Genomic DNA, 26,138 nt, shown 5'->3' with positions numbered 1-26,138 from the left:
CACCTGGTCGAGTTTGAGCAGTTCCTCGGGGATGTCTGGCAGCTGGCCTAACACCAGAGGCGGATTGAGGTTTATCTCTCTGCCGAAAGACCTCACCACCTCCTCTCTGTTGTAGCGATCAGCGAACACACAGGAGGCGGGGACCAGGCCGTGTACCGTGTAGGATATCCCTCGTACCATGATCCTGTAGGAGTGGGGAAGGAGGAGGAGAGGAGTTAGTGTTATGAAGAGAGCAAGAAGGGCAAGAGGCGGAGGGCAAGCATAGAGGCCGGGCAAAAGGTGAAGGTTAAGAGCAACGATCAACACTGACATATACTCAGGAACACTCAGTAGCATCCAGCAACACTTAGCAACACTCAGGAACACTCAGGAACATCCAGCAACACTCAGTAGTATCCAGAAACACTCAGTAGCATCCAGCAACATTTAGCAACTTCCAGCAACATCAAGTATCACTCGGCAAAACTCAGCAAAACGTTCAAATATGTACTTGAACAACCAGACAAAGGCACAGAGACAGACAGACAGACAGACAGACAGACATAACCATACATACATACATACATACACACATACATACATACACACATACATACATACATACATACATACATACACACACACATACATACAGAACCATACACACAACCACACATAAACAAACATACAGAACTACACATACTGACAAACATATATACATACAAACATATACACACACACACACACACACACACATACATACAGACATACATACACAGCATACATACATATACAAACATAATGAACATTGAAAGAGATATTCATACACATGCTAAGTATTATTATATTTACTAGACAAAAATAACAATGAAAACAGTTGGTGAAAAATAAACACACGGACACCATAAATACTCAACTTAATTCACTGTAAAAGAATAAAAATTTAATCCACATCTCAAAAATCGACAAAATTTTCGTGAGTTTGAGTAAAAATCTCGAAAAAAATTCACCAATTGTAGAAAAAAGTTTATATGGCCAATACATTAAGAGTTTTTAAATGCATTCCATGTATAATAATAATAATAATAATAATAATAATAATAATAATAATAATAATAATAATAGTGCCGAGACGAAATAATTAACAAATATCTAGTTAAAAACACGAAGATGATAATTAGCTTAAAACAAAACACTGAACAGTTCAAAAATTATCTAAAACTTTTATCACTATTTAAGAGAAGGATTTTAAAGACTTCAGAAAGCAAACAAGTGCCATTCATTTATTACCAACAAAATTTAAGACTTTTTTTTAAATAGTTAGCAGTGTAAACAAGCAGTTAACATAGAACAGAAATTTAACACTGAAATTAATTATGAGTTAAAAGTAACATGCAAATTATTTTCTTTTAGTAGACGTGGTCATGAAGGACGCTCAGTTCCTTTCACGTGACTCAGTAGGTGTGGGGTGGGTCAGACAGGTGTGGCACAGGTCAGACAGGTGTGACACAGGTCAGACAGGTGTGGCACAGGTCAAAGAGGTGTGTCACAGACAGACAGGTGTGGCACAAGTCAGACAGGTGTGGCACAGGTCAGACAGGTGTGACACAGGTCAGACAGGTGTGGCACAGGTCAGACAGGTGTGGCTCAGGTCAGACAGGTGTGGCACAGGTCAGGCAGGTGCAGCCAGGTCCAAGAACAAGTGTAGCTGGGTCAGACAGGTGTGGCACAGGTCAGACAGGTGTGGCTGAAGTCGAATGGGTGTGGCAGGTCAGACAGGTGTGCTGGGTCAGACAGGTGTGGCTGGGTCAGACAGGTGCTTTGGGTCAGACAGGTGTGTGGCACAGGTCAGACAGGTTTGGCACAGATGAACAGGGGTGTAGCACAGGTCATCAGAACCAGGTGTAGCACAGGTCAGACAGGTGTGCTAGGTCGAACAGGTGTGCTGGGGTCAGACAATTGTAGCACAGGTCAGACAGGTGTGCTTTGGGTCAGACAGGTGTAGCACAGGTCAGGCAAGGTGTAGCACAGGTCAGACAGGTGCCCTGGGTCGAACAGGTATGCTTTAGGTCAGACAGAGTGTAGCACAGGGTCAGACCAGAGTGTGCTGGGTCAAACAGGTGTGCTGGAGTCAGGCAGAGTGTAGCACAGGTCAGACAGGTGTGCTGGGTCAGACAGGTGTGGCACGATTCGAACAGGTGTGGCACAGGGTCCAGACAGGGTGTGGCACAGGTCAGACAGGTGTAGCACAGGTCAGACAGGTGTGGCACAGGTGGACAGGTGTAGCACAAATTCAGACAGGTGTGGCACAGGTCAGGCTGGGAGTACTTTGGGTCAGACAGGTGTGGCTGGGTCAGACAGGTGTAGCTGGGTCAGACTGGGTGTGGCAGGGTCAGACAGGTGTGGCAGAGTCGAACAGGTGTGGCACTGCAGGTCAGACAGGTGTGGCACAGGTCAGACAGGTGTGGCACAGGTCAGACAGGTGTGGCACAGGTCAGACAGGTGTGGCACAGGTCAGACAGGTGTAGCACAGGTCAGACAGGTGTAGCACAGGTCAGACAGGTGTAGCACAGGTCAGACAGGTGTAGCACAGGTCAGACAGGTGTGGCACAGGTCAGACAGGTGTAGCACAGGTCAGACAGGTGTAGCACAGGTCAGACAGGTGTAGCACAGGTCAGACAGGTGTGGCACAGGTCAGACAGGTGTGGCACAGGTCAGACAGGTGTAGCACAGGTCAGACAGGTGTGAAATTCTATGGAAATTCTGTGGTCGTTACACTGGTCTTGTTTCCTGGGTCCTCAAGCCTCCACGAGTCCTCCCTGACGTCACCCACAAGGACCTAAAGTCACTCACACATACATGTTAATGTTTCCCCCTAACTGGAGATGTCTGACTGTCTTTTAACTGGCTCACTCAAGTCCTGTGATGTGTAACTGTCAAAATGGTAATGACTGATGTGTCACGACAGTACTGAGGAGTGTCTGAGGTGTTCCTTCATCTCCATTTAGGAAGAAAAACATAACGTATAAATCGTTGAGCATCTGAGGGATGAGTGTTGCCGAGAGTCGCCCTGGCAGGTAGAGTCAGTTGTGGCTGCTGCTGGATCTGTTCCCTGAAATGTTGCCCCCCACCCGGGGTATTAATCCTCACTTAAAACGACTTAAAAAAAAGTTTCTACTTTACCTAAAAGTGAAGCGCGTTCATACCTGAACTGGTCCCTGAAGTCATGGTACTTAAATTGGTCCCTCAAGGTATTGTACCTGAACTGGTCTCTGCCGTTGGACGTCTCCTGCTTGAGCGAGAGTATGACAGGGCCAAGGTCCTCGTCTTGGGTGAAGTAGTTCCAATGTTCAGAGCCATAGAAGTACTTCTCGTAGGTCTCCTGGTCGATGCTGGTCAAGTCAAACTGACCATTCCTCTCCCACTGCTCCTGAATACACGTCTTCTGGCGCGACGGCTCGTTGATGACGGGAACCTGCCCGCCCGGACAAACCTGCAAGAGGACAACCTGTGTTACTGGCGCCAGACTACACGACTCTCCCAGATCTTCCTACTGAGGGAGGTGTGATTACCAGAGAGCAGTAAAGGGGTTATATATACTGTACAGGTAAAAAAATAAAAAGAGAAGGTAAGATATAAGACAGAGAGAATGAAAGAACCAACAAGTTGATAATTTTCACGGCCATACACAACTGAGTGAGAGCTGTGGCCTCCAGGACTGTTATATACCTGTACCAGAGTGACCGGCAGGTACACCTGACCAGATATCACCTACCCATTACCTCTACTGGGCTTATCAACACGTACAACCATCCACACTCATACTATGATCTATTCTGATAAGCTCTTCTAAGATTTCAGGGCGTTGCAGAAAAATGTATACACACTGTCTAACAAGTTTTCGTGGCGATGGTGTCAATGTTTGTATTATAACAACAACTTTGTCCTCACGTGTTGATGTGTGATGTCTTCCACAAGTGAGGACAAAATTGCTATTATAATACAAACATTCACACCGTCTCCACGAAAACGTGTTAGGCGGTGTGTATACATTTTTCTGAGATGCCTCTGAGACACCCAAGTATACACAAGTGATCGCGGGCCCTTCGTGCCCGGTGAAAGTTTGAACGCTCGTGCTTGGCTAGCGCGCAACCACCGTCCGGCTGACAGCGTACAGCAAATGAGGGTGCGCCAAGTCTGTAGACTTGCATCGTTTTTCAGCATATATAAAATGGTTAATTAATGCCTTCCTAAAGAAACCATCGACATGGGACCAGGTTTGTTCCACTCTACGAATTTTTTGCGATTTTTCCACCACGTTTGATGAAAAACTATTGTGCCGTTTCGGCTGCCCAGAACAGACACACAGACAGACAAACACACGGCTATTCCCATAGTATATTAGATGTCCCCACCTGGATGTTCTGGTCCGCCTTATCTGGGTGGTCGCTCTGGGGGGACCCGTCCTCCAGCTCGGGTTCTGACTCATCCCAGATGGTATCGTCGGGTACAGTCTGTCCTGCACACTCGATCCAGTACCCAGGAGTTGGTATGAGGCTGTGCGGGTACCCAGGGCAGAACTCATCTATGAAATGGGGGAGACACACCATTGAATATATGGATGACGAACATAAAGTTACATAAACCTGAAAGGAAGATAGCAGAGAAAGAGGGGTCATATAGGTATGTAAACATGACCATTACTATCAATATTACTCCACCAATACCCACCTAGAATTCGAACTGGTAACTCTAGATCATTATCGAGGTGTGGGGCCAAAGATCCGGACCACCAGCAATAGTGATAGTAAGACTGGTGAGCTAATTCGGCCTCTTATAATGAGACAATAAAAATCATTCAGTTCTTATTATTCTTTTCATGTGAAGAAACTTTATTGCAAGGAGTTATCTACACCTACACCACTTCGGACAACATCAACACCTCCTGGGGACTACACCTACACCTCCTGGGGACTACACCTACACCTTCTTGGGACTAAACCTCCTGGGGACTACACCTACACCTCTTGGGGAAGGAACTCACCTGCACAGGCCTGAGGAGGTAGAGGAAAGATGAGGGTGGTTGATGATTTCCTTCTGGCGACAGCGCACCCGAGACTCTGTGGCTTGAAGGACCTCAGCTGTTGCAGGAAGTCTGACGTCTCCATGAGGGCAACGTCAGCAAAGTGAAGGTCACAAAGGAACTGGTTCTTGTAGCGCCTCGCCCGGGTCTGGTTAGGTCCGGTCAGGTTGAGCCCGCAGGAGTTACAGCGGAGACATTCCTCATGGTAATTGTTGTTGTCGTAGAGAGAACCTTCTGTAAGGGAGGCATAGAGGGAGTGAGGGGGAGTCAGTGAGGGAGGGAGGGAGTCAGTGAGAGAGGGAGGGAGGAGGAAATGAGTAAGTGAAAGGGGAAGGTAGTGAGGGAGGGGTGAGTGAGTGACAGGGAATGAAGGAATGTAGGAATGAGGGAGTGAGTAAGTTTGGAAGTATGGGAATGAGGGAATAAGGGAGACAGGGAGAGAGGGACACTACTGAACATTACTGGGTGAGGGTCTGTCTACAGTGGTAGGGGGAAGTGTACTGTCACCTGGAGCTCCTTTGATCACCGTAGGACAACTATCACCCTTCCTGGGACTTACTAAGACTAGACTAGGACTGCAGTGAAACCTCTATTTAACGGACTATACAGAGAGGAAAGTTCATAACATTGAGGGACCATTAAACGTGAAACCCCTCATCTAGCAGATTATATGAAGAGAGAAGTCCGGCATATGGAGGTTTGACTTTACTGGAGACTACCCCAGGACACCAAGAGGGGAAAAGACCAATGGCTGGACGTTCTCTGTCTGGTGGGGCGCCGCCTGGGCCACAACACAATAACTTCAATCGTTATAAAAAATTTCTACCATAATATCACTGATTACAGGTAACTAGCGAAGGTCCGTCTGGCGAAGTTTCCGTAACACGTCACTATAGCATTAAGGGTTGAGATAACTTTATTGCTGATGAACAGGGATATCAAACATAGATGGATGGGATTAATGTTTTTTGTTATTTTCTTGAGAACTTCATCCAATGTTAACAAATACACTGAATTTTGTTTTTTTTCCACAATGTCGTCAACACGGGGCACTCATTAGTTCCAGGCATTAAATCTCAACTACCTCACCCTGACACGTTTATGGAAATTACATTAGACGAACCTTCGCCAACCCATAATGACTCTGTTGTATTAGAAGTGATAGTTGGCAGACTGACATATATATATATATATATATATATATATATATATATATATATATATATATATATATATATATATATATATATATATATATATATATATATATATATATTGTGTGTGCTGTATATGGCATTTATCAAAACAGTATTTATATATAAGTAAAAAGTAATAAAAGTAAAAAAGTAATGTAAGTAAAATAGTACATAAAAAAGTATATAATAAAAACACTCGAGAAACACTTAACAGAGACACTTTATAGACACACTCAGACCAACACACTCGACATGGAGTTTAACTGTGCTGCAACATTTATATGAAGGATGTTTGGGATGGAAACACTGGCAACGTTTGTGTGAGTTGAGGAACATTTGTGGTTGGTGGTGGTTGTAGCTGGACGTGGTGGTTGTGGTTGGTGATGGTGGTTGGTGATGGTGGTTGGTGGTAGTTGGTGGTGGTTGTGGTTGGTGGTGGTAGTAGTGGTGAACACATTCCCATATAAAAACACGTATAATTATATAACACCATATAAGACAAACAAAATCATCCAAGATGGTTGTTTACATGACAGAAACATGACAGATGGTTTGTTTACATGACACAGACACGGCAGATGGTTGTTTACATGACACAGACATGGCAGATGGTCTAAACTCTAAACAAACACAAAAGACAAACAAGCCAGACTTGAGACAAACACGAAGCAAAAACCACACACACACTTCCAGCTATGTTAACTGCCTGTGGTTGTCACACTAAATTAAAGAATGTAAACAAAACGATGTCAGGTGTTGATCTGTCTGAGTCAGGTTCGCTGGCCAACATGAGGAGCCACATGAAGAGCCACACACAACATGATGAGTCACACACAACATGATGAGTCACACACAACATAAGGAACCTCACACATGAGCCACACACACCATGAGGCACCATACACAACATGCGGAGCCACACACAACATGAGGAGCCACACGCAACATGAGGAGCCACACGCAACATGAGGAGCCATACACAACATGCGGAGCCACACACAACATGAGGAGCCACACGCAACATGAGGAGCCACACGCAACACGAGGAGCCACACGCAACATAAGGAGCCACACGCAACATGCGGAGCCATACACAACATGAGGAGCCACACGCAACATGAGGAGCCACACGCAACACGAGGAGCCACACGCAACATAAGGAGCCACACACAAGATAAATGGTAGTGTTTGGATCATATGAACATTAGCCCCCCCAAAACCCCGCAATTTCACGTGATGATTAAACACGCTAGGACTGCCGCCTGGAGGGGTTAGGTTAGGGTAGGGTAGGGTAGGTTAGGTTAGGTTAGGTTAGGTTAGGTTACGTTATGTTAAGTTGAGTAAGATTAGGGTGGGTATAATTAAGTTAAGTTAGGTTAGATTAAATTAAGTAATGTTTAGTTAGATTAGGTTAGGTTAAGTTAGGTTAGATTAGGTTAGGTAATGTTAGGTTACTGAAGTGGGATGATAAGGGTGCGTTAGTAAACAAAGAAGTGGGATGACAGAGTGCGTTAGTAAACAAAGAAGTGGGATGACAGAGTGCGTTAGTAAACAAAGAAGTGGGATGACAGAGTGCGTTAGTAAACAAAGAAGTGGGATGATAGAGTGCGTTAGTAAACAAAGAAGTGGGATGACAGAGTGCGTTAGTAAACAAAGAAGTGGGATGATAGAGTGCGTTAGTAAACAAAGAAGTGGGATGACAGAGTGCGTTAGAAAACAAGAAGTGGGATGACAGAGTGCGTTAGTAAACAAAGAAGTGGGATGACAGAGTGCGTTAGTAAGCAAAGTGGGATGATAGAGTGCGTTAGTAAACAAAGAAGTGGGATGATAAGAGTGCGTTAGTAAACAAGAAGTGGGATGATAGAGTGCGTTAGTAAACAAAAAGTGGGATGACAGAGTGCGTGAATGATAAACAAAGAAGTGGGATGACAGAGTGCGTTAGTAAACAAAGAAGTGGGATGATAAGAGTGCGTTAGTAAGCAAGAAGTGGGATGATAAGAGTGCGTTAGTAAACAAAGAAGTGGGATGATAAGAGTGCGTTAGTAAACAAGAAGTGGGATGATAGAGTGCGTTAGTAAGCAAAAAGTGGGATGATAAGGGTGCGTTAGTAAACAAAGTGGGATGATAAAGGGTGCGTTAGTAAACAAAGAAGTGGGATGATAAGAGTGCGTTAGTAAACAAGAAAGTGTAGTGTATATTCAAAGGCGAGAAATGTGATATTGAAGTAACATCAAATAACACACCTAACTTAATTTAACCTAACCTAATCATCCTAACGCTAATCTGACCTAATCTATTTTAACTTAACCTAACTTAAACCTATGCCTAATTAAACACTTAATCTAAGGTTTGGAATGGTTCGATTAGGTCAGTATTAGCCTAGGTTAGGTTAAGTTTGATTAGGTTACGTTAGGTTAGGTTAGGTTGGTTAGGTTAGGATAGGTTAGGTTAGGCTAGGATTAAGGTGGTTAATCTTCAACGTGATTCTAACAATAATAGCAATAGGAATCCAAGTGACTCATTATACAGTCATCGTACTCAGGGTGTTAAATGAGAGTACGGGGATTAAGTCATCGTACTCAAGGGGTTAAGTCATCATATTCATGGGGTTAACTCCTCGTACTCAGAGGGGTTAAGTCATTGTACTCAAGGGGTTAAGTCATCATATTCATGAGGTTAACTCCATTACTCAGAGGGGTTAAGTCATTGTACTCATAATGGTTAAGTCATCGTACTCAATGGAATACTGCCTCTACTTAAGGTGTTAAAAGTCATCATACACATTAAGTCAACACCATACATTATCATTATATCATCATACACAGGTTAAGTCATCATACATAGGTTAAGCCATCATACACAGGTTAAGTCATCATTATACACACGGTAAGTCATCATCATACACAGGTTAAGTCATCATACACAGGTTAAGTCATCATACACAGGTTAAGTCATCATACACAGGCTAAGCCATCATACAGACGGTAAGTCATCATCATACACAGGTTAAGTCATCATACACAGGTTAAGTCATCATACACATGTTAAGTCATCATCATATACACGTTAAGTCATCATCATACACAGGTTAAGTCATCATACACACGGTAAGTCATCATCATACACAGGTTAAGTCATCATCATACACACGTTAAGTCATCTTCATACACAGGTTAAGTCATCATACACACGTTAAGTCATCATCATACACATTAAGTCATCATCATACACACGTTAAGTCATCATCATACACACGTTAAGTCATCATCATACACGTTAAGTCATCATCATATACGTTAAGTCATCATCATACACAGGTTAAGTCATACACACGGTAAGTCATCATCATACACAGGTTAAGTCATCATATACACGTTAAGTCATCATCATACACAGGTTAAGTCATCATACACACGGTAAGTCATCATCATACACAGGTTAAGTCATCATTATACACACGTTAAGTCATCTTCATACACAGGTTAAGTCATCATACACACGTTAAGTCATCATCATACACACGTTAAGTCATCATCATACACACGTTAAGTCATCATCATACACACGTTAAGTCATCATACACACGGTAAGTCATCATCATACACAGGTTAAGTCATCATACACAATTTAAGTCATCGTTATACACACGTTAAGTCATCATCATACACAGGTTAAGTCATCATACACAGGTTAAGTCATCATACACAGGTTAAGCCATCATACACAGGTTAAGTCATCATACAGGTTAAGTCATCATACACAGGTTAAGTCATCATTCATTATCTTACGTGTGTCATCGCCGCCATGTTTGTCATCGTTGTCGTCATCGTCAGAGGTCTTACTTGATGACGCCTTCTTCACCTCTTCATCAAGGTCCTCCTCCAGTGACCCCTTGACCTCATCCTTGATCTCCTTGGCTGACGACCCTTGGCTCCCCGTCGCCTCCTGCTGGTCTTGGGTCATACACAGCGGCATCTCGGTCATGTCAGGTCAGGTCACGGAGGCCCAGGCACAGAGCGGGGTCACCAGGAGGGGGAACAGCGTGCGGAACAGATCCTCAAGAGCCAGCACCATGTTGCCAGCCAAGGAGCATCACAGCACAACTCACAGTGGCATTTATCGACTTCCGTCACGATACGGCTCAGGCAGCTGTTGCTCCCTGTGTGGGGCTGTTAGATCACTGGTCCGCGCCCTACAGCCCTGATGGGGGGACCCTCACACACAGTGGTGACAGGGGCCAAGGCTGTGGGGGGCACACTACCACAGCAGACAGCAACAGCAGCAGGGTAACACTGACCAACACCTTTGTCACGTTTATAAGGTCAAGCTTCAGAGCTGAGTCACGGGCCCTCTACACACCCACACTCTCCTCATGTTTGTCTCTCACAGGTCGACGAGCACCAGCACCAGGAGGGGTTAGCCACGTCCTCCTTCAACACCCGCTTTGAGAAATACCTGCTGGTGCACTGCCTCACCGCACCAAAACGAAATTCACTCTTTAAGGAGCAGCCGTGGGCCTGTGTACTGAGTGTGTGTGTGTCCTCGCGCTGGTGGCTGGTGTCTTACCTCACCACGCATCCCACACTCTCCACTCTTCCTCACCGGTACTCCCGGACACCTACGACCCATTTTAAGTCTTGATGGGACTTTGTGGTTCATGAATGGTGAGAGGGAGACCTTAGATCCATGGTGGAACAATAATCGTACGCCTGGCCGCGAAACTCCTGCTGGCTATCGACCCAGCTGACTGTCGCCGGAGCCTGCAGTACGATAACACACACACCAGTGGAGAAAACTTGAATGTCGAATTATCCAACGATAAATAATTTGCAAAGTAAACAAAAGCTGACCATATATGTGACCAAAATGTACTAGACGGACATATACATGTGTCTCTTGTTTTGTCTTGTGGCGACGAACAGACTTTGTGGCAGCCAACTTGATGGTCGTGTGGCCAATTATGTGACTACACCAGCCAACAAATCTTATTATTTACAGTTGTCTCGTCACCACTGTTGTAGAGTCCACGTCCAACAACAACAATAATAATGTTTGTGTATACAGTATATAACGTCCTTGTCAATATCATAAACAACAACAAGGTCCTACACCACCTCGAGACGCCAACAATACAAGTAGATATAACCGAGTGTCCAGACAGCTTCACAGGTCAAACAATGACTCAGTTATGACCTTGACAAATAAGAAAGAAATGGAGACGGGATGAAGGAAAAGGAGGAAATAGGAGGAAGGAGGTAAAATGAGGAGGAGAAGGAGGAGGTACGGAAAAGAAGAAGGAAGGAGGTAAAGGAAGGAAGGTGTGACTAGAAAAAGTTACTTACACGTTTCACTTATAAAATGAAGATAAGCTATAGAAATATTTTGTCTTAATGGACGACTTAGTAACATTATTATCATATTTTTTCCCGACTCTTCATCCCCCTCTCTCTGACGTCACAGGGCACTATAGCTGGGGGTGATGTCCTGTACACCAACACGATAGATGTGGCGACCTATATTTCACTACATGGCAACTTTTAATTATCATGGCAACTTTAATTGCCATGGCAACCTTACCTACCATGGTATGGTATCTATGGCAACCCTACCTATCATGGCAACCCTACCTATCATGGCAACCCTACCTATCATGGCAACCCTACCTATCATGGCAGCCTACCTATCATGGCAACCCTACCTATCAAGGCAACCTACCTATCATGGCAACCCACCTATCATGGCAACCTACCTATCATGGCAACCCTACCTATCATGGCAACCCTACCTATCATGGCAACCCTACCTATCATGGCAACCCTACCTATCATGGCAACCCTACCATGGCAACCCTACCTATCATGGCAACCCTACCTATCATGGCAACCCTACCTATCATGGCAACCCTACCTATCATGTCAACCCTACCTACCGTTAGCTTGACCAAAACAAAATCTTTTTCTCCTTTCAGTTTAATCTTTTATTTTGTTACATAAAAAATAAAAGTGTTTTATAATGATTCAATTACGTCATCAGTTATGTTCCACTTAACGCACACACACACACACACACACACACACACACACACACTTTATACTTACATACATACATTAGGTGATATATAACAGCAGTCAACACAAGAATTATTAATAAAATTATATAAAATGATATTGACCAAGCTAAGAATAATTACCTGAGAGAGAGAGAGAGAGAGAGAGAGAGAGAGAGAGATAATACAGACTTGAATAGAGTTACTAGCAACAGGAAGTAACAGAAGTGTCTTGTACCAACAGCAGACAACAGCTTGAAAATGTTCAAAGGAGGGCCACCAGACTGGTGCCTGCACTTCGGCACCTCAGCTACCCTGAGAGATTGGAGCGCCTGAACTTGCCTAGCTTATACTACAGACGGGCAAGGGGGGACCTAGTTGAGGTGTATAAGCATCTCAGGGGGCACTACTCAGTCGAGTGTCCTTGGAGCTGGCGGACGCTCGCCCCAGAGGTCACAGCTCAAGATTGAAAGCCGCAAGTCCAGAAACTGTGAGGGCAAACTTTTTGGGTGAGTTGTGAACTCTTGGAACAATCTACCAGAAAGTGTTGTGACGGCACCGGTGTGAACTCTCTCAAGACAAGACTTGACCAACACTGGAGCAGGTTCAGGTACATTCAGGAGCCGGTGCATGCGAGTACTTGCCAACAGTGCGTGACAGAGACGTGACCGATCGCCCGGGCGGCTAGCGAGCCGATCAGTGGCGAATAGGATAAAAGTAAAAGTAAAAGCAGATAACAGATAGTAACACATTAAACCGAGTGAACAGACAAAAAGATAATCTCATTGTTTTAAAAATAATATCAGGAACAACAGAGGTTTTAGTAAAAACAACAACAACAGGCAACAGGAATCTCCGTTAAAATGCAAGAGACAAACAGATTATCAGTGTTAAAAATGCAACAGACAGACAAGCAGATATTTCTTCATTTAAAAACATCAACAGACATATTCTTTTAAAAAAAACAAATTTATTAAAAAACAACAATGACATCAACAAATACCATCACTGGAAAAAAAAACAACCAAAATTTATTTCCACTAACAAAAACATAAACAAACATCATATTTTCATCCAAAAATAAACAAAAACAAAAGAAGATCAGGAAGAAGTATTCTAACTTACTTGAGGATCTGCCTTTCTTTTTGCCTGAGAGGAAGAAGAGAGATAAAAAAATAGTTTTAGAAGACGGCCTGGGGCAGACACTGAGGTGGCAACACTGTCTAAAGCAACAACGAGACTAAAACATTTCAGGTTCACATTCTCAGAAACACACTTAAGCCATCACACTCCGGCACCATATACAGGAAAATAAAACTAAAATTATAATAAAACAGTAGAATAAAAACATAAGTTGGTTTAATTTGTTGTTTATGTAAGAATGAACTTTCATTATTGTAGAAAAAGAAAAGTTAAATTGGTTTAATGTGATTTGATGTTTTGTGGAAAAATAAACTTTCATCAATGTAGTAAAAAAGAACTAAATTGGCTTAGTTTATGTTTATGTAAATTTAACTTAGAGATTTTAAAATGGGTCAAAGTTTTTCGTTGATATCTGACTGGCATTTATCACTAGTTAATGTTTTTTAGGAGTAAAGTTGTCAGACTAGCCGATTTTCATTCCAATTGGTGATTTTAACATGAACACAATCCTTCTCTCCGTTCCCTCACATCGTCTGGGGTTCTTATATAACTCAAAAACTGATGAAGAGATACAACTGAAAGATTAGCCACAGGTGAGGTGTGGGGTGATGGGGGTACAGGTGAGAGGGGTGATGGGTTCAGGTGAGGTGTGGGGTGATGGGGTACAGGTAGAAGGGTGATGGCAAAGGGTGGTATGGGGGTACAGGTAGAGGTGTGGGGTGATGGGGCGTACAGTGAGAGGGTGGTGATGGGGTACAGGTGAGAGGGGTGGTGATGGGGGTACAGGTGAGAGGTGTGGGGTGATGGGGCGTACAGGTGAGGGGTGGTGATGGGGCACAGGTGAGAGGGGTGGTGATGGGGGTACAGGTGAGAGGTGTGGGGTGATGGGGCGTACAGGTGAGGGGTGGTGATGGGGGTACAGGTGAGAGGGGTGGTGATGGGGGTACAGGTGAGAGGGTGGGGTGATGGGGCGTACAGGTGAAGGGTGTGATGAGTGAGAGGGTGGTGATGGGGTACAGGTGAGAGGGTGGGTGATGGGGGTACAGGTGAGAGGGTGGTGATGGGGGTAAGGTGAGGAGGGTGGTGATGGGGGTACAGGTGAGGGTGTGGGGTGATGGGGCGTACAGGTGAGAGGGGTGGTGATGGGGGATACAGGTGAGAGGGGTGGTGATGGGGTACAGGTGAGGAGGGGTGGTGATGGGGGTACAGGTAGGAGGGTGGTGATGGGGGGGGGGTGGGGTGATGGGGACAGGTGAGAGGGGGTGATGGGCAGGTGAGAGGGTGGGATGGGGTACAGGTGAGAGGGGTGGGATGGGGTACAGGTGAGGGGTGGTGATGGGGTACAGGTGAGAGGGGTGGGATGGGGGTGAGAGGGTGGTGATGGGATACAGGTAGAGGTGTGGGGTGATGGGTCAGGTGAGAGGTGTGTGATGGGGACAGGGGTGGTGAGGGTACAGGTGGGTGGGTGGGTCAGGAGGGGTGGTGATGGGGGTACAGGTGGGGGGTGGTGATGGGGGGTACAGGTGAGAGGGGTGGGGTGATGGGGCGTACAGGTGAGAGGGGTGGTGATGGGGGTACAGGTGAGAGGGGTGGTGATGGGGGTACAGGTGAGGTGTGTGGGGTGATGGGGGTACAGGTGAGAGGGGGTGGTGATGGGGGTGAGGGATGGAGGGTGGTTACTTTTATTCATGCACCTACAGTGTGTGTGTGTGTGTGTGTGTGTGTCACGTGCGTTAGTTTATATAGCTCAATTATTCACGTAGTTGTTTATATGGGTTGTTTATATAGGCCGAGACTCACTTTATGCAAACAACCATTTATACACATTTATCTCACGTTGATTTATATAAATTTATATTGCATTAAAGAACACATGAACATATTTAGTCATACAAATTTTTATCTAGAAATGTATATCACACAATTTATATCAACACATGCTTGTTGAATAACTTTTTTTTAACACGAACAACAGAACAGAATGTTATGGTAGGAGAACAGTAGATGGTGATTGAAGAACAGAATAACAATAACAATTAAGAGTACTAGGTTTTTTGGGCTGGATTCTCAAAGGTTCTTAGTTTTATTTGGGTTAGGTTAGCGTTAGGTTAGGTTAGGTTAGCGTTAGGTTAGCGTTAGGTTAGTGTTAGGTTAGGTAAGCGTTAGGTTAGCGTTAGGTTAGTGTTAGCGTTAGGTTACTTTAGATTATTTAAAGTAGGTTAGGTTAGTTCAGGTTTAGGTTAGGTTACTTTAGGTAGGTTAGATTAGGTTAGTTAAGGCAGATTAGGTTAGTTTTTTTAACGTGAATTAGCCCACCCGGGCACAGGTCAAACGACCCACAACGGGGCCTGGGGGCGCTAGGTTAGGTTAGGTTAGCACATGCATTTCACGATTACCATGTTTAGGTCGGCCATATTTATATAGTAATCTAAGTCTAACTATTAAACATTCTTATTTATTGACTTACGAGAATTAAACACATAAAGCTTTGAGAATCCAGAGCCAGTTAGTACAGTCTTAGTAGTCAAGGTCCTGGCTGCCTGACTGGTGACTGTGTAGTAACTGGTACTATTTTATACACCACAGGGACAGTTTAATCGCAAATCACAGTCTAATAAAAGGCAGCCAGGACAGTCAACCAGTCATTCTAATGGGGAAAGTGGAAAGGAAGTGAGCATTACAAAGTGAAAATGAAGAAAAAGTGATTATTTAGGAGTGAAAGTGACCATACAACGTCATTAGACCAGTGAACATGAAGATAAAGCCAGTCTTATACAGTGATCATGAAGATAAAGTGAAAGTGAACCAAAGAAAGTAGTCCTAGAGGTGAAAGTGAGGGTAGTGGGGTGGGAAAGGGAAGTCACGTTAAACAGTAAATTAACATACGGCAATGCATTTAACTTCTGAGACAACAACATTACTAACACCATCGTCACAAGCTGGTTTAGCATGCAACACGTGACGTAACGGGACGCTGCTTTATGATGATCTCACACGAAACAAAAGCGAATCAGTTATAAGTGATATGACGCTGCTTGATGCTATGTCACACGAAACAAAAGCGAATCAGCTATAAGTGATATGACGCTGCTTGATGCTAGTCACGAAACAAAATCGTTGACGCTGCTTGATGCTATGTCACACGAAACAAAAGCGAATCAGCTATAAGTGATTTGACGCTGCTTGATGCTATGTCACACGAAACAAAAGCGAATCAGCTATAAGTGATATGACGCTGCTTGATGCTATGTCACACGAAACAAAAGCGAATCAGCTATAAGTGATTTGACGCTGCTTGATGCTATGTCACAAACAAAGCGAATCAGCTATAAGTGATATGACGCTGCTTGGTGCTATGTCACACGAAACAAAAGAAAATTAATTATAAGTGACAGAAAAGAAAAACAAAACCCAGGCGAAAACGTGAAGATTCAACAGCATTTATAAAGAAAACAGAACTCGAGTTCATTCTACCCAAACATGATTCAGCATCAATAACTCTTCTATTTACACAATCACTCGATATAACAGCTTTTGAAATTACTTGTCGTATTCTCCAAAAGACTTACGGAGTTGTGTCTAGTTTAGAATGGGTTTGGGTATTCGAAGGAGCGTCCGCCACGTCTCCAGCAACCATCCCAGTCAATATGTAAACAGAACAGCCGTCCCTACACATGCCTCCTTCGCCCGCACACTACCTGGCCATCGTCTCCAGATTCTCTCCACAAAATAGGTGTCTGGATATTATAGGTGTGTGAAGTGGCCCCCTCAACACATTAATACGTTTTGAGGCTAATTATTATTTCTATTTAGATTAAGACAGAGCGTTTTTAACACTAATTAACTGCGAATGACTGTATCTGTAATGCGTACTTAACTGTTTGTATTATAAGGTTAATTTATTGTTTTAATTGTGCTACATGTGGTTAATTACTGTTATAAATTTGAGATGTATTTTTTAGAGTGAATGAAATGTATGAAAGGCGAATAACAATGTCAATTGAATGGAAATATAATGAAGAGATTTGCGTAATAAAAGTAGATTAGATGAGTTTGGTTCATTGAGGTGATGACTAGAGGCCAGAATGTCTGTCTGTTCAAAATGCTTATGTATGTGTGTTTGTTCAAGTACTGTGTGTGATGGAGGAGTGTTAGTACGACAGCAAGTGTTTGACAGCAGGAAAAGCTTTCAGTTTCGTCACCTGTTACCACTCCGCTCACACAGCAGACAACACAACTACGGAGGCGTCAACCAAGAGTCACATAGTACACGACACATAAGTCTAGACCAGATCATTATTGTGTTAATACAAAATAACAGCGTACTGTAAGAGAGAGTAATGGAAGGACACAGGCAGGGAGCGTGTAGAGGAGAGCAACAGTGTCATGCAAGGCTGACCCTGAGAAGCTTAAGGCGTCGTGCTTAACAACTGGTCTCTCTCTTACTGGTCGAGGTGTCGAAGAAGGCACACGAGGTCTCAACAGTCATGGTAGCTAAGGTGCCGTCGGTGATCTGGGCGCTGGAGTCTCTGCGCCCCAGGCGTGACATCTCCTCACTCTGGGTACTCTGCCGACGGAAGTTACGGGCTCGCATTATGTCCTCTGTTGTCGACTGTCGACGAAATCCCCGAGACAGTAAGATTTCTTCGGTGGTTGACTGACGTCGAAGACCTCGCTCTTTTGGCGAGTGTTCTCTGGAAAACAAGTTGAGGAAGAGTCTGGGGAGCGAGGGAGGCGGGAAGGTCGACGGCCCCGACCACAGTACTCGGCCGCTGTGGTTGACTGTCTCCTGAGTCGACTTCTAGGAGATGTTTCCCTGGAGTTGGAGTCACTGGCCTCTGGAGACAGATGGGGTCGGGAGTCCCGTCGCGCCTTCCTACCCATATACAGCTCCTCCGCTGCCGCCGAGTCGGGAGACAGAGTCTCGACGGCATTTTTTAGATAGCCCATCTGTCTCAGGGGCGTCGGGGAAGGAAGGGTCGGGAGCCTCGACGTGAGCCAGGGAGTGGAAGACCTTCCTCGATGGCCGTCGACTGTCGCCTCAGTCCTCGGTATTTGGGTGATGGCTCTCGACTACCTCGTCCTGACCCTCGCTCAGGCGACACTTGCGGCCGAGAGTCTCGTCTGCCGCGGTATATCTGGGTGGTAGATTCTCGACGTATAGTGGTGGTGGGGGAGGAGGGCGCCGGGGACGACACCGGCGACCTGGGTTCCATGATTCCGGGGTCTGATGGGTCCTTCCCACCCGTCGACACCTGTGACACCAGCGAGGTTTGTGAAACATGGGATTCTGATGACACTTGTGTAGTAACGATGGTTCTGGGCATCAGGTCTCGGGGTTCGGGTGAAGACACGTGCCGAGGAGAATGTATTTCTGGCCGATCAGGTGATGACGTTTTGTCTATACTATTGCGACTTGATCGTGTATAAACCTGTGTGGTAGAGTCGCGCCGCTCCTTCTTCTCCTGTTCCAGGGAGTCCCGCCGCCTCCGTAGGATTTCTGCAACGCTCTCTCGTCTGGCCAGGAACTTGGCAATGTCTGAGCGAATGTCTGTACTGCTCTGTCGTCTCTTCTTCATTTCGGCCGAAGACTCCCGCCGAGTTTTGATGCGAGGAACTTCGACGATCGAGTCTTTTCGTCGCCATGGTAGAGACCTAGCGATGTCTGCGATGGATTCTCTTCGACTAAGGTCACGACTCTCCCTGCGAGTGAGGGGACCGACCGGGGTGCTGGTGGTGGTCGTACAGGTACTGGTGGAGCGCTGTTCCGTTATATCCCGTCGTCCCCAATCTCGCAAGATGTCGGTGAGCTGTGCCAGAGGATCGTCGCCTGCGGGAGGTGGGAGGAGAAGTCTCCCGCACTTCACGAGGAGGCTCGATGGTGGTGATCTGGGCGGAAGAGTCCCTGCGACCCACTCGGGGTCTGGGGGACGCAGCTCTGGAGTTCGTCATGCACCAGCCCCACCTGGTGACTCAGGATGGGCAGGTTACATACGAAGCAGATGGCGGACATCCTCCTGCGGGAAATACAAAACTTTAGTCGATCTAGTAAAGGTTGAAACTACACTCACGGCTACACAACACCTAAGTCATTGTCCTGTGTACATTAAATCCAGCGCTATAGTCACACGATAGTATACTTAAACGAAGGTTATTGTTGCTGTGTAATGTAGTAATGATCTTGGTGTTGGAAGGCGAGAGTTGAATACCTGAACTAATAATATATATTCTTTTGTTATCATGACAATAAACGATGCAAGTTTTGTATAGTAAACATTAACTTATATATTGACTACACTTATTTTATTCATGTTTACAGTGAAACCTCTATTTAACGGACTATATAGCGAAGAAAAGTCCGCTATATCGAGGGTTTATTAAATATAAAACCTCCATCGAACGAACACTATCGATACGATAATCCGTAATATCAAGGGTCCGTTGGATATGAAAAATCCTCTATTTAACGGATTATAAAGGAGAAAGAAGTCCGTTATATAGTGGATTCACTGCACTGCCTATTGTACTGTGTTGTTCGTCAGGCGTAAAGGTGTTGTCTCAGAGTAGTGAGTCATATGTCACGCCTCACTGTCACACGCCTGAGGGGAGGAGCGGCGGGCCAGTTAACTATAACAAACAGTGTTAATATAACCTTTGAAGGTTGAGATAAATTAACTGTACACATGTTAACTGTACACTTGTTAACTGTACACATGTTAACTGTACACATGTTAACTGTACACTTGTTAACTGTACACATGTTAACTATACACATGTTAACTGTACACATGTTAACTGTACACTTGTTAACTGTACACATGTTATTGTACACATGTTAACTGTACACATGTTAACTGTACACATGTTAACTGTACACATGTTAACTGTACATGTTAACTGTACACATGTTAACTGTACACATGTTAACTGTACACATGTTAACTGTACACATGTTAACTGTACACATGTTAACTATACACATGTTAACTATACACATGTTAACTGTACACATGTTAACTGTACACTTGTTAACTGTACACATGTTAACTGTACACATGTTAACTGTACACTTGTTAACTGTACACATGTTAACTATACACATGTTAACTGTACACATGTTAACTGTACACTTGTTAACTGTATACATATTAATTGTACACATGTTAACTGTACACATATTAACTGTACACATGTTAACTGTACACATGTTAACGCACATGTTAACTGTACACATGTTAACTGTACACATGTTAACTGTACACATGTTAACTGTACACTTGTTAACTGTACACATGTTAACTATACACATGTTAACTGTACACATGTTAACTGTACACTTGTTAACTGTACACATGTTAACTGTACACATGTTAAAAGCCGTCATTATGGGGTGAACTAAGGCTACAGAACACGAGGCTCTACTTGACACAGTCTGTCTGTTGAGAGGTTGACCAGAGCACCACTACAGCAGAGACCACTTACACACACAAGAGTCAATATCTAAAGCACATGCTACGGTGTTATTAGTTCTTTATCAAACACCAAAAGTTATTATATTTTAGATCATAAAATATTTAGTTTACACACAGGAAATTTCTATAATAATTTAGGGAAAATTTAAGACATTGTTCATCTGTGTTCATCTTATCTAACTAAAATTATATTAAAAAATTATCCATTTTACATTGAACACAAAATTATCACTACTTAAAATTTAAGAAAAAATCTTTAGTTTTGTTTTAAAAAAAAGGCAAATGTTGTGTGTGTGTGTGTGTGTGTGTGTGTGTGTGTAAATAAAGTATTATTTTACCTTGTGAAGAGATGTATTAAGACAACCATCTACAGCATCACTAACACAGTGAGGAGCCACCCACACTGTGAGGAGCCACCCACACTGTGAGGAGCCACCCACACTGCGAGGAGCCACCCACACTGTGAGCCACCCACACTGCGAGGAGCCACCCACACTGTGAGCCACCCCACACTGTGAGCCACCCACACTGTGAGAAGCCACCCCACTGTGAGCCACCCCTGCGGACCCGCCCACACTATGAGGCCACCTGTGAGCCACCCCTGTGAGCCACCCACACTGGAGAGCCACCCACACTGCAGGCCGCCCCATGAGCCACCCACACTATGAAAAAGCCACCCACACTATGAGGCCACGCACACTGTGAGAGCCACCCCTGCAGGCGCACACTTGAGGAACCACCCACACTGCGGAGCCGCCCACACTGTGAGATCCACCCACATTGTAAGGAGCCACCCACATTGTAAGGAGCCACCCACACTGTGAGGAGCCTCCCACACTATGAGGAGCCACCCACAGTGTGAGGAGCCACCACACTATGAGGAGCCACCCACAGTGTGAGGAGCCACCCACAGTGTGAGGAGCCACCCACAGTGTGAGGAGCCACCCACACTACCACTGTTCAGGAGACCTTATACTTTACTTACTCCATACTCCTCGTGGCTCACCTTACCTCACCTCAGCAACTCTTAATCAACTCATTAACACACCATCAACAACTTACAAATTCCTGCAACAAGTCATTAAACAGATCTCCCATATATTTTTTTGCAATTGCATGTTGTGGTGAGTTCAGTAGAAGTATGCAGACATCGTATAATCTATTAAAAAAAATACTAATATGGCTTAATGGAGGGAAAAATTGATTTAGCATCATGCAGCACACGTGAGGTAGAGTGAATTAAAAACAGAACTATTACCCAGAATGAAGCAAACAAATGTGTATAGATTTAACCATGCATCAGCCAAGGTTTATCATAGATGGTCTGTTGGTTTAGTTCATTTGGTTTATTTACAACTAGCAATAAGAGAATAGTTTATGGTCGAGCGACACAACATACAAACATCGTCTCCCGCTGTTTGGCTCTGCTGGCACCTGGACTGAGGATCGTCAGTGCTGGCGAACATACGCTCGTCACACCCTTATATAAATATATTTTTTTATCCTGATAGTTTGTTAAGCAACTTATTTAAGACTGTTAGAAGAAAGTGTTTGTGGCTTCAGCTGGCGGAGGACTCAACAGCGAGACACAAGCACATGTTTACTATTATGTTTTTTAGTTTATTTAGTAAAAACATCGATAATTCAGGCAGAACCACGGAGGAGTGAGCTGTTTACACGCTCTACATCCATATGATAGAGACTAAAAAGCCACAAATGTTTTAAAAGCTTTTACAAGACGTCCCGAGGAGCCTCCCATGACAGGAGCTCCATACAAGACACCGTCAACTACTACCTACCACTAACACAATCCTGACTGGGACTCTTGGAGGGGAAAAGCCAAGACTTAACTGCCAGTGGCATCCATAGTTGATGATGTGAGTGGTGAAGATCTGCCCACCTCACCACCATCCTCGCCACACCTCTCCCTCCACACAACACCACTTCACCCATGCTTCTTGGGAACACAGGTACTACAGCCCAGCCTCAACACCCTGCAGCCCAGCCTCAACACCCTGCAGCCCAGCCTCAACACCCTGCAGCCCAGCCTCAACACCCTGCAGCCCACACCACGCCAACTGTTTTCTGCACCATTATTATTGTTCCATCAACTTTTAATGAGAGTTAAATTTTGTTTGAGAGTCGTGTGGGCGGGGGAGAGTACCAGGTCCTTACGTGACCACCTGGAGAGTGGTTGAGGCGATGATCATAGGCGTGACGGGAGGAGCGGGACAGCGGGGAGAAGGTAGCGAGGAGAGGTGGTCGAGGGACTGCGAGTCTTCACCAGCCATCATCACCAACTAGTTTACCTGAGGGAGGGGGACACTGGGGGGGACCTGAGGGGGGACACTAGGGGGAACAGGAGGGGACACTGGGGGACCTGAGGGAGGGGACACACGGGGGGACCTGAGGGAGGGGACACTAGGGGAACTGAGGGAGGGGGACACTAGGGGGAACTGAGGGAGGGGGACACTAGGGGGAGGGGGACCCATCTTCACCTGGCTCGCTCCCATAGTGGAGGCGACTGCTCGTCCTCTTCCTCTTCCACGATGATTGAGGCGGTGATGGCACTGCTTACTCCTGTAGGAGGGCAGGACGGAGGAACTTAAGTTTAGACCTACACGGGTGGGGGAGGGTTTATACTGCATCCCGCTAAAGTTTAAAGTTCCGGTCACGTTCTGCCTTCGTTTGTCCAGTCTATGTCTCTACCACTACACCGGCCTCCACACTCTTACACATTATTATACACGTTAATTCCTTCAACTAGCCGAGCAAAACAAAAACATTAAATATTCTCACGTATTAATTTCCACATCATTACGTCTTCTTAAATTATAACATAGTAATTTACGTTAACATCTCCACTTTGGACACTAATAAACACACCAACGTCTATTAATCTCTCTAGTATGGTGATTCATCTGTTAACGACCTAAATAAAAGACAAACAATTATAATGATGACTAATTAATTACAAGAAAATCATCATTATCGTTAATCGGGGTTTGTTTATCGTGTGGTCGTGGTATAATGCTTAACATAGTGTACTGTGCCTTAAAGGAGGTCCATGTTACAGTGAGGTAATAACAGTATACCATGAATGAATGTCTCTCTCTCTCTCTCTTTTATTGTGACTTAACCCCGCTCCTCTCTGTCTGTCTGTATCTTCGTATAATTAAAGAGAGAAGAAGCGATGTGTGTGTGTGTGTGTGTCTGTCTTTTCACCTAAATATAAAACGAATTTATCCGGTTTAATTAATCTATCCGGCTTAACGAATCTATCCGGCACACCGATGCATCATACCCGAATTACACAAAAAATCTAACAGACTCGAATACGTTTTCTTCTTAATTTATTTTTTTGGGGGAGACTTAAAAAAAAACAGTCTCACAGGCAACGATAAAATGCTCTCTGTATCATAAGAGCTAACGAAAACACCTATGGATTTAATTAACTATCTACTAAATCAGTCTTATGTTATTATACCTGTACCTGTTATCAGTTAATTGATTACATAAGAGAAATTTGTATACGTGTCTCTGAAGGCTATGACGAGTGGGCTGTGGTCGCCAACCCTAAGTTAAAATGATGGAATTTGGTTTATTTACGTTAGAATATTAATGAATTACTTTAAATACCATTATGTATAAGTATCATGGTAATTAACTTATAATTAACAAGAATTAACAAATGTACTTGTTTTATTCACATGTATTCACACGTTTCAGGACTTCTAATTGGCTGTTCGTTCTCACACCCATATTATTATTGACCATTATAGACCTACAGTAAACATTGGTAGTAGTGTAAGTAAATGTTGGAAGTGGAGAACATTACACACACACACACACACACACACACACACACACACACACACACACTTTTTTCTTAGGCGTGTGATTTTCATTCCCTTTTCTTATTTCTCTCTATATTATTCTTTATCACTTAACAACATTCATAATTTATTTAATTTTTTCTAATTCTTGTTCACAGTCGAAATTTTAAGTAACTGGAGAAGAGGAATCACATATTAACTGGTTTATCGTAAGACTGAACTAAACTGGTGACACTGACTGGTTAGTTTACACACGATGGCAGAAAGACTGAACTACTTTAAGAACTTTTATCCTTCTAGCGATTTTTATTACAATTTTAAAGTCATTGATTTAAAAACAATAAAATAAAATAAAAATATAATAATTCACCCAATTATTTAGATACATAATTAAGTATTGGTTAAATCGGCTGAAATAGAGAATAATAAAGAACAGATATTTAAATGAATTAGTTTAATATCTGGGATGTGTTTTATGGTTTACATTGTATGATATAATTAATCTGTGTGTTCGTTTAGTGATTTTTTTTGGGGGGTGAGGGGGGGAGGAGGGGGTGGGGGAGGAGGGTTGGGGAGAGGAGGAGTCCGGTAGAGTTTAGTGAGAACCCAATTTAACGAGACCCAACATAGCTTAGTGGCTCATCATTAACAACCCATACTTAACAACATATACCTAACAACCCACTCTCAATAACCCACCCTCAACAACCACCTAACACCCACCCTCAACAACCCACCCTCAACAACCCACCTCAACAACCCACCCTCAACAACCCACCCTCAACAACCCACCCTCAACAACCCACCCTCAACAACCCACAATCAACAACCCACCCTCAACAACCCACCCTCAACAACCCACCCTCAACAATCCACCCTCAACAACCCACCGTCAACAACCCCTCTCAACACTCCACCGTCAACAACCCACCCTCAACAACCCACCGTCAACAACCCTCTCAACACTCCCGTCAACAACCCACCTCAACAACCCACCCTCAACAACCCACCCTCAACAACCACCGTCAACAACCCACCGTCAACAACCCACCGTCAACAACCCACCGTCAACAACCCCAACCAACCCACCCTCAACAACCCACCTCAACAACCCACCCTCAACAACCCACCCTCAACAACCCACCGTCAACAACCCACCGTCAACAACCACCCTCAGCAACCACCCTCAACAACCCACCTCAACAACCCACCCTCAACAACCCACCGTCAACAACCCACCTCAACAACCCACCTCAACAACCCACCTCAACAATCCACCTCAACAACCACCGTCAACAACCCACTCTCAACACTCCACGTCAACCCATCAACAACCCCTCAACAACCCACCCTCAACAACCCACCCTCAACAACTCAACAACA

At 44.4% G+C, this 26,138-nt stretch overlaps 1 protein-coding gene across 1 annotated transcript in view; it reads right to left on the bottom strand.

Moving 5' to 3' along the window:
• The window catches only part of LOC121867829, a 55,671-nt gene that overhangs the window by 15,662 nt on the left and 13,871 nt on the right, over window positions 1-26,138 (bottom strand). Inside the window, 10 exon segments of the mRNA XM_042367952.1 lie at window positions 4-184; window positions 3,240-3,472; window positions 4,395-4,564; window positions 5,024-5,293; window positions 17,879-18,148; window positions 18,151-18,420; window positions 18,423-19,267; window positions 19,269-19,388; window positions 19,390-19,464; window positions 23,418-23,499. Of these exon segments, the coding sequence (XP_042223886.1) occupies window positions 4-184; window positions 3,240-3,472; window positions 4,395-4,564; window positions 5,024-5,293; window positions 17,879-18,148; window positions 18,151-18,420; window positions 18,423-19,267; window positions 19,269-19,388; window positions 19,390-19,460 (2,430 nt within the window). The 5' untranslated portion in view covers window positions 19,461-19,464; window positions 23,418-23,499.

This window comes from Homarus americanus, unplaced genomic scaffold (assembly GCF_018991925.1).
Source record: "Homarus americanus isolate GMGI-L3 unplaced genomic scaffold, GMGI_Hamer_2.0 scaffold32583, whole genome shotgun sequence".
Taxonomy (NCBI): domain Eukaryota; kingdom Metazoa; phylum Arthropoda; class Malacostraca; order Decapoda; family Nephropidae; genus Homarus; species Homarus americanus.
This window is presented reverse-complemented; position numbering and strand designations above follow the sequence as displayed.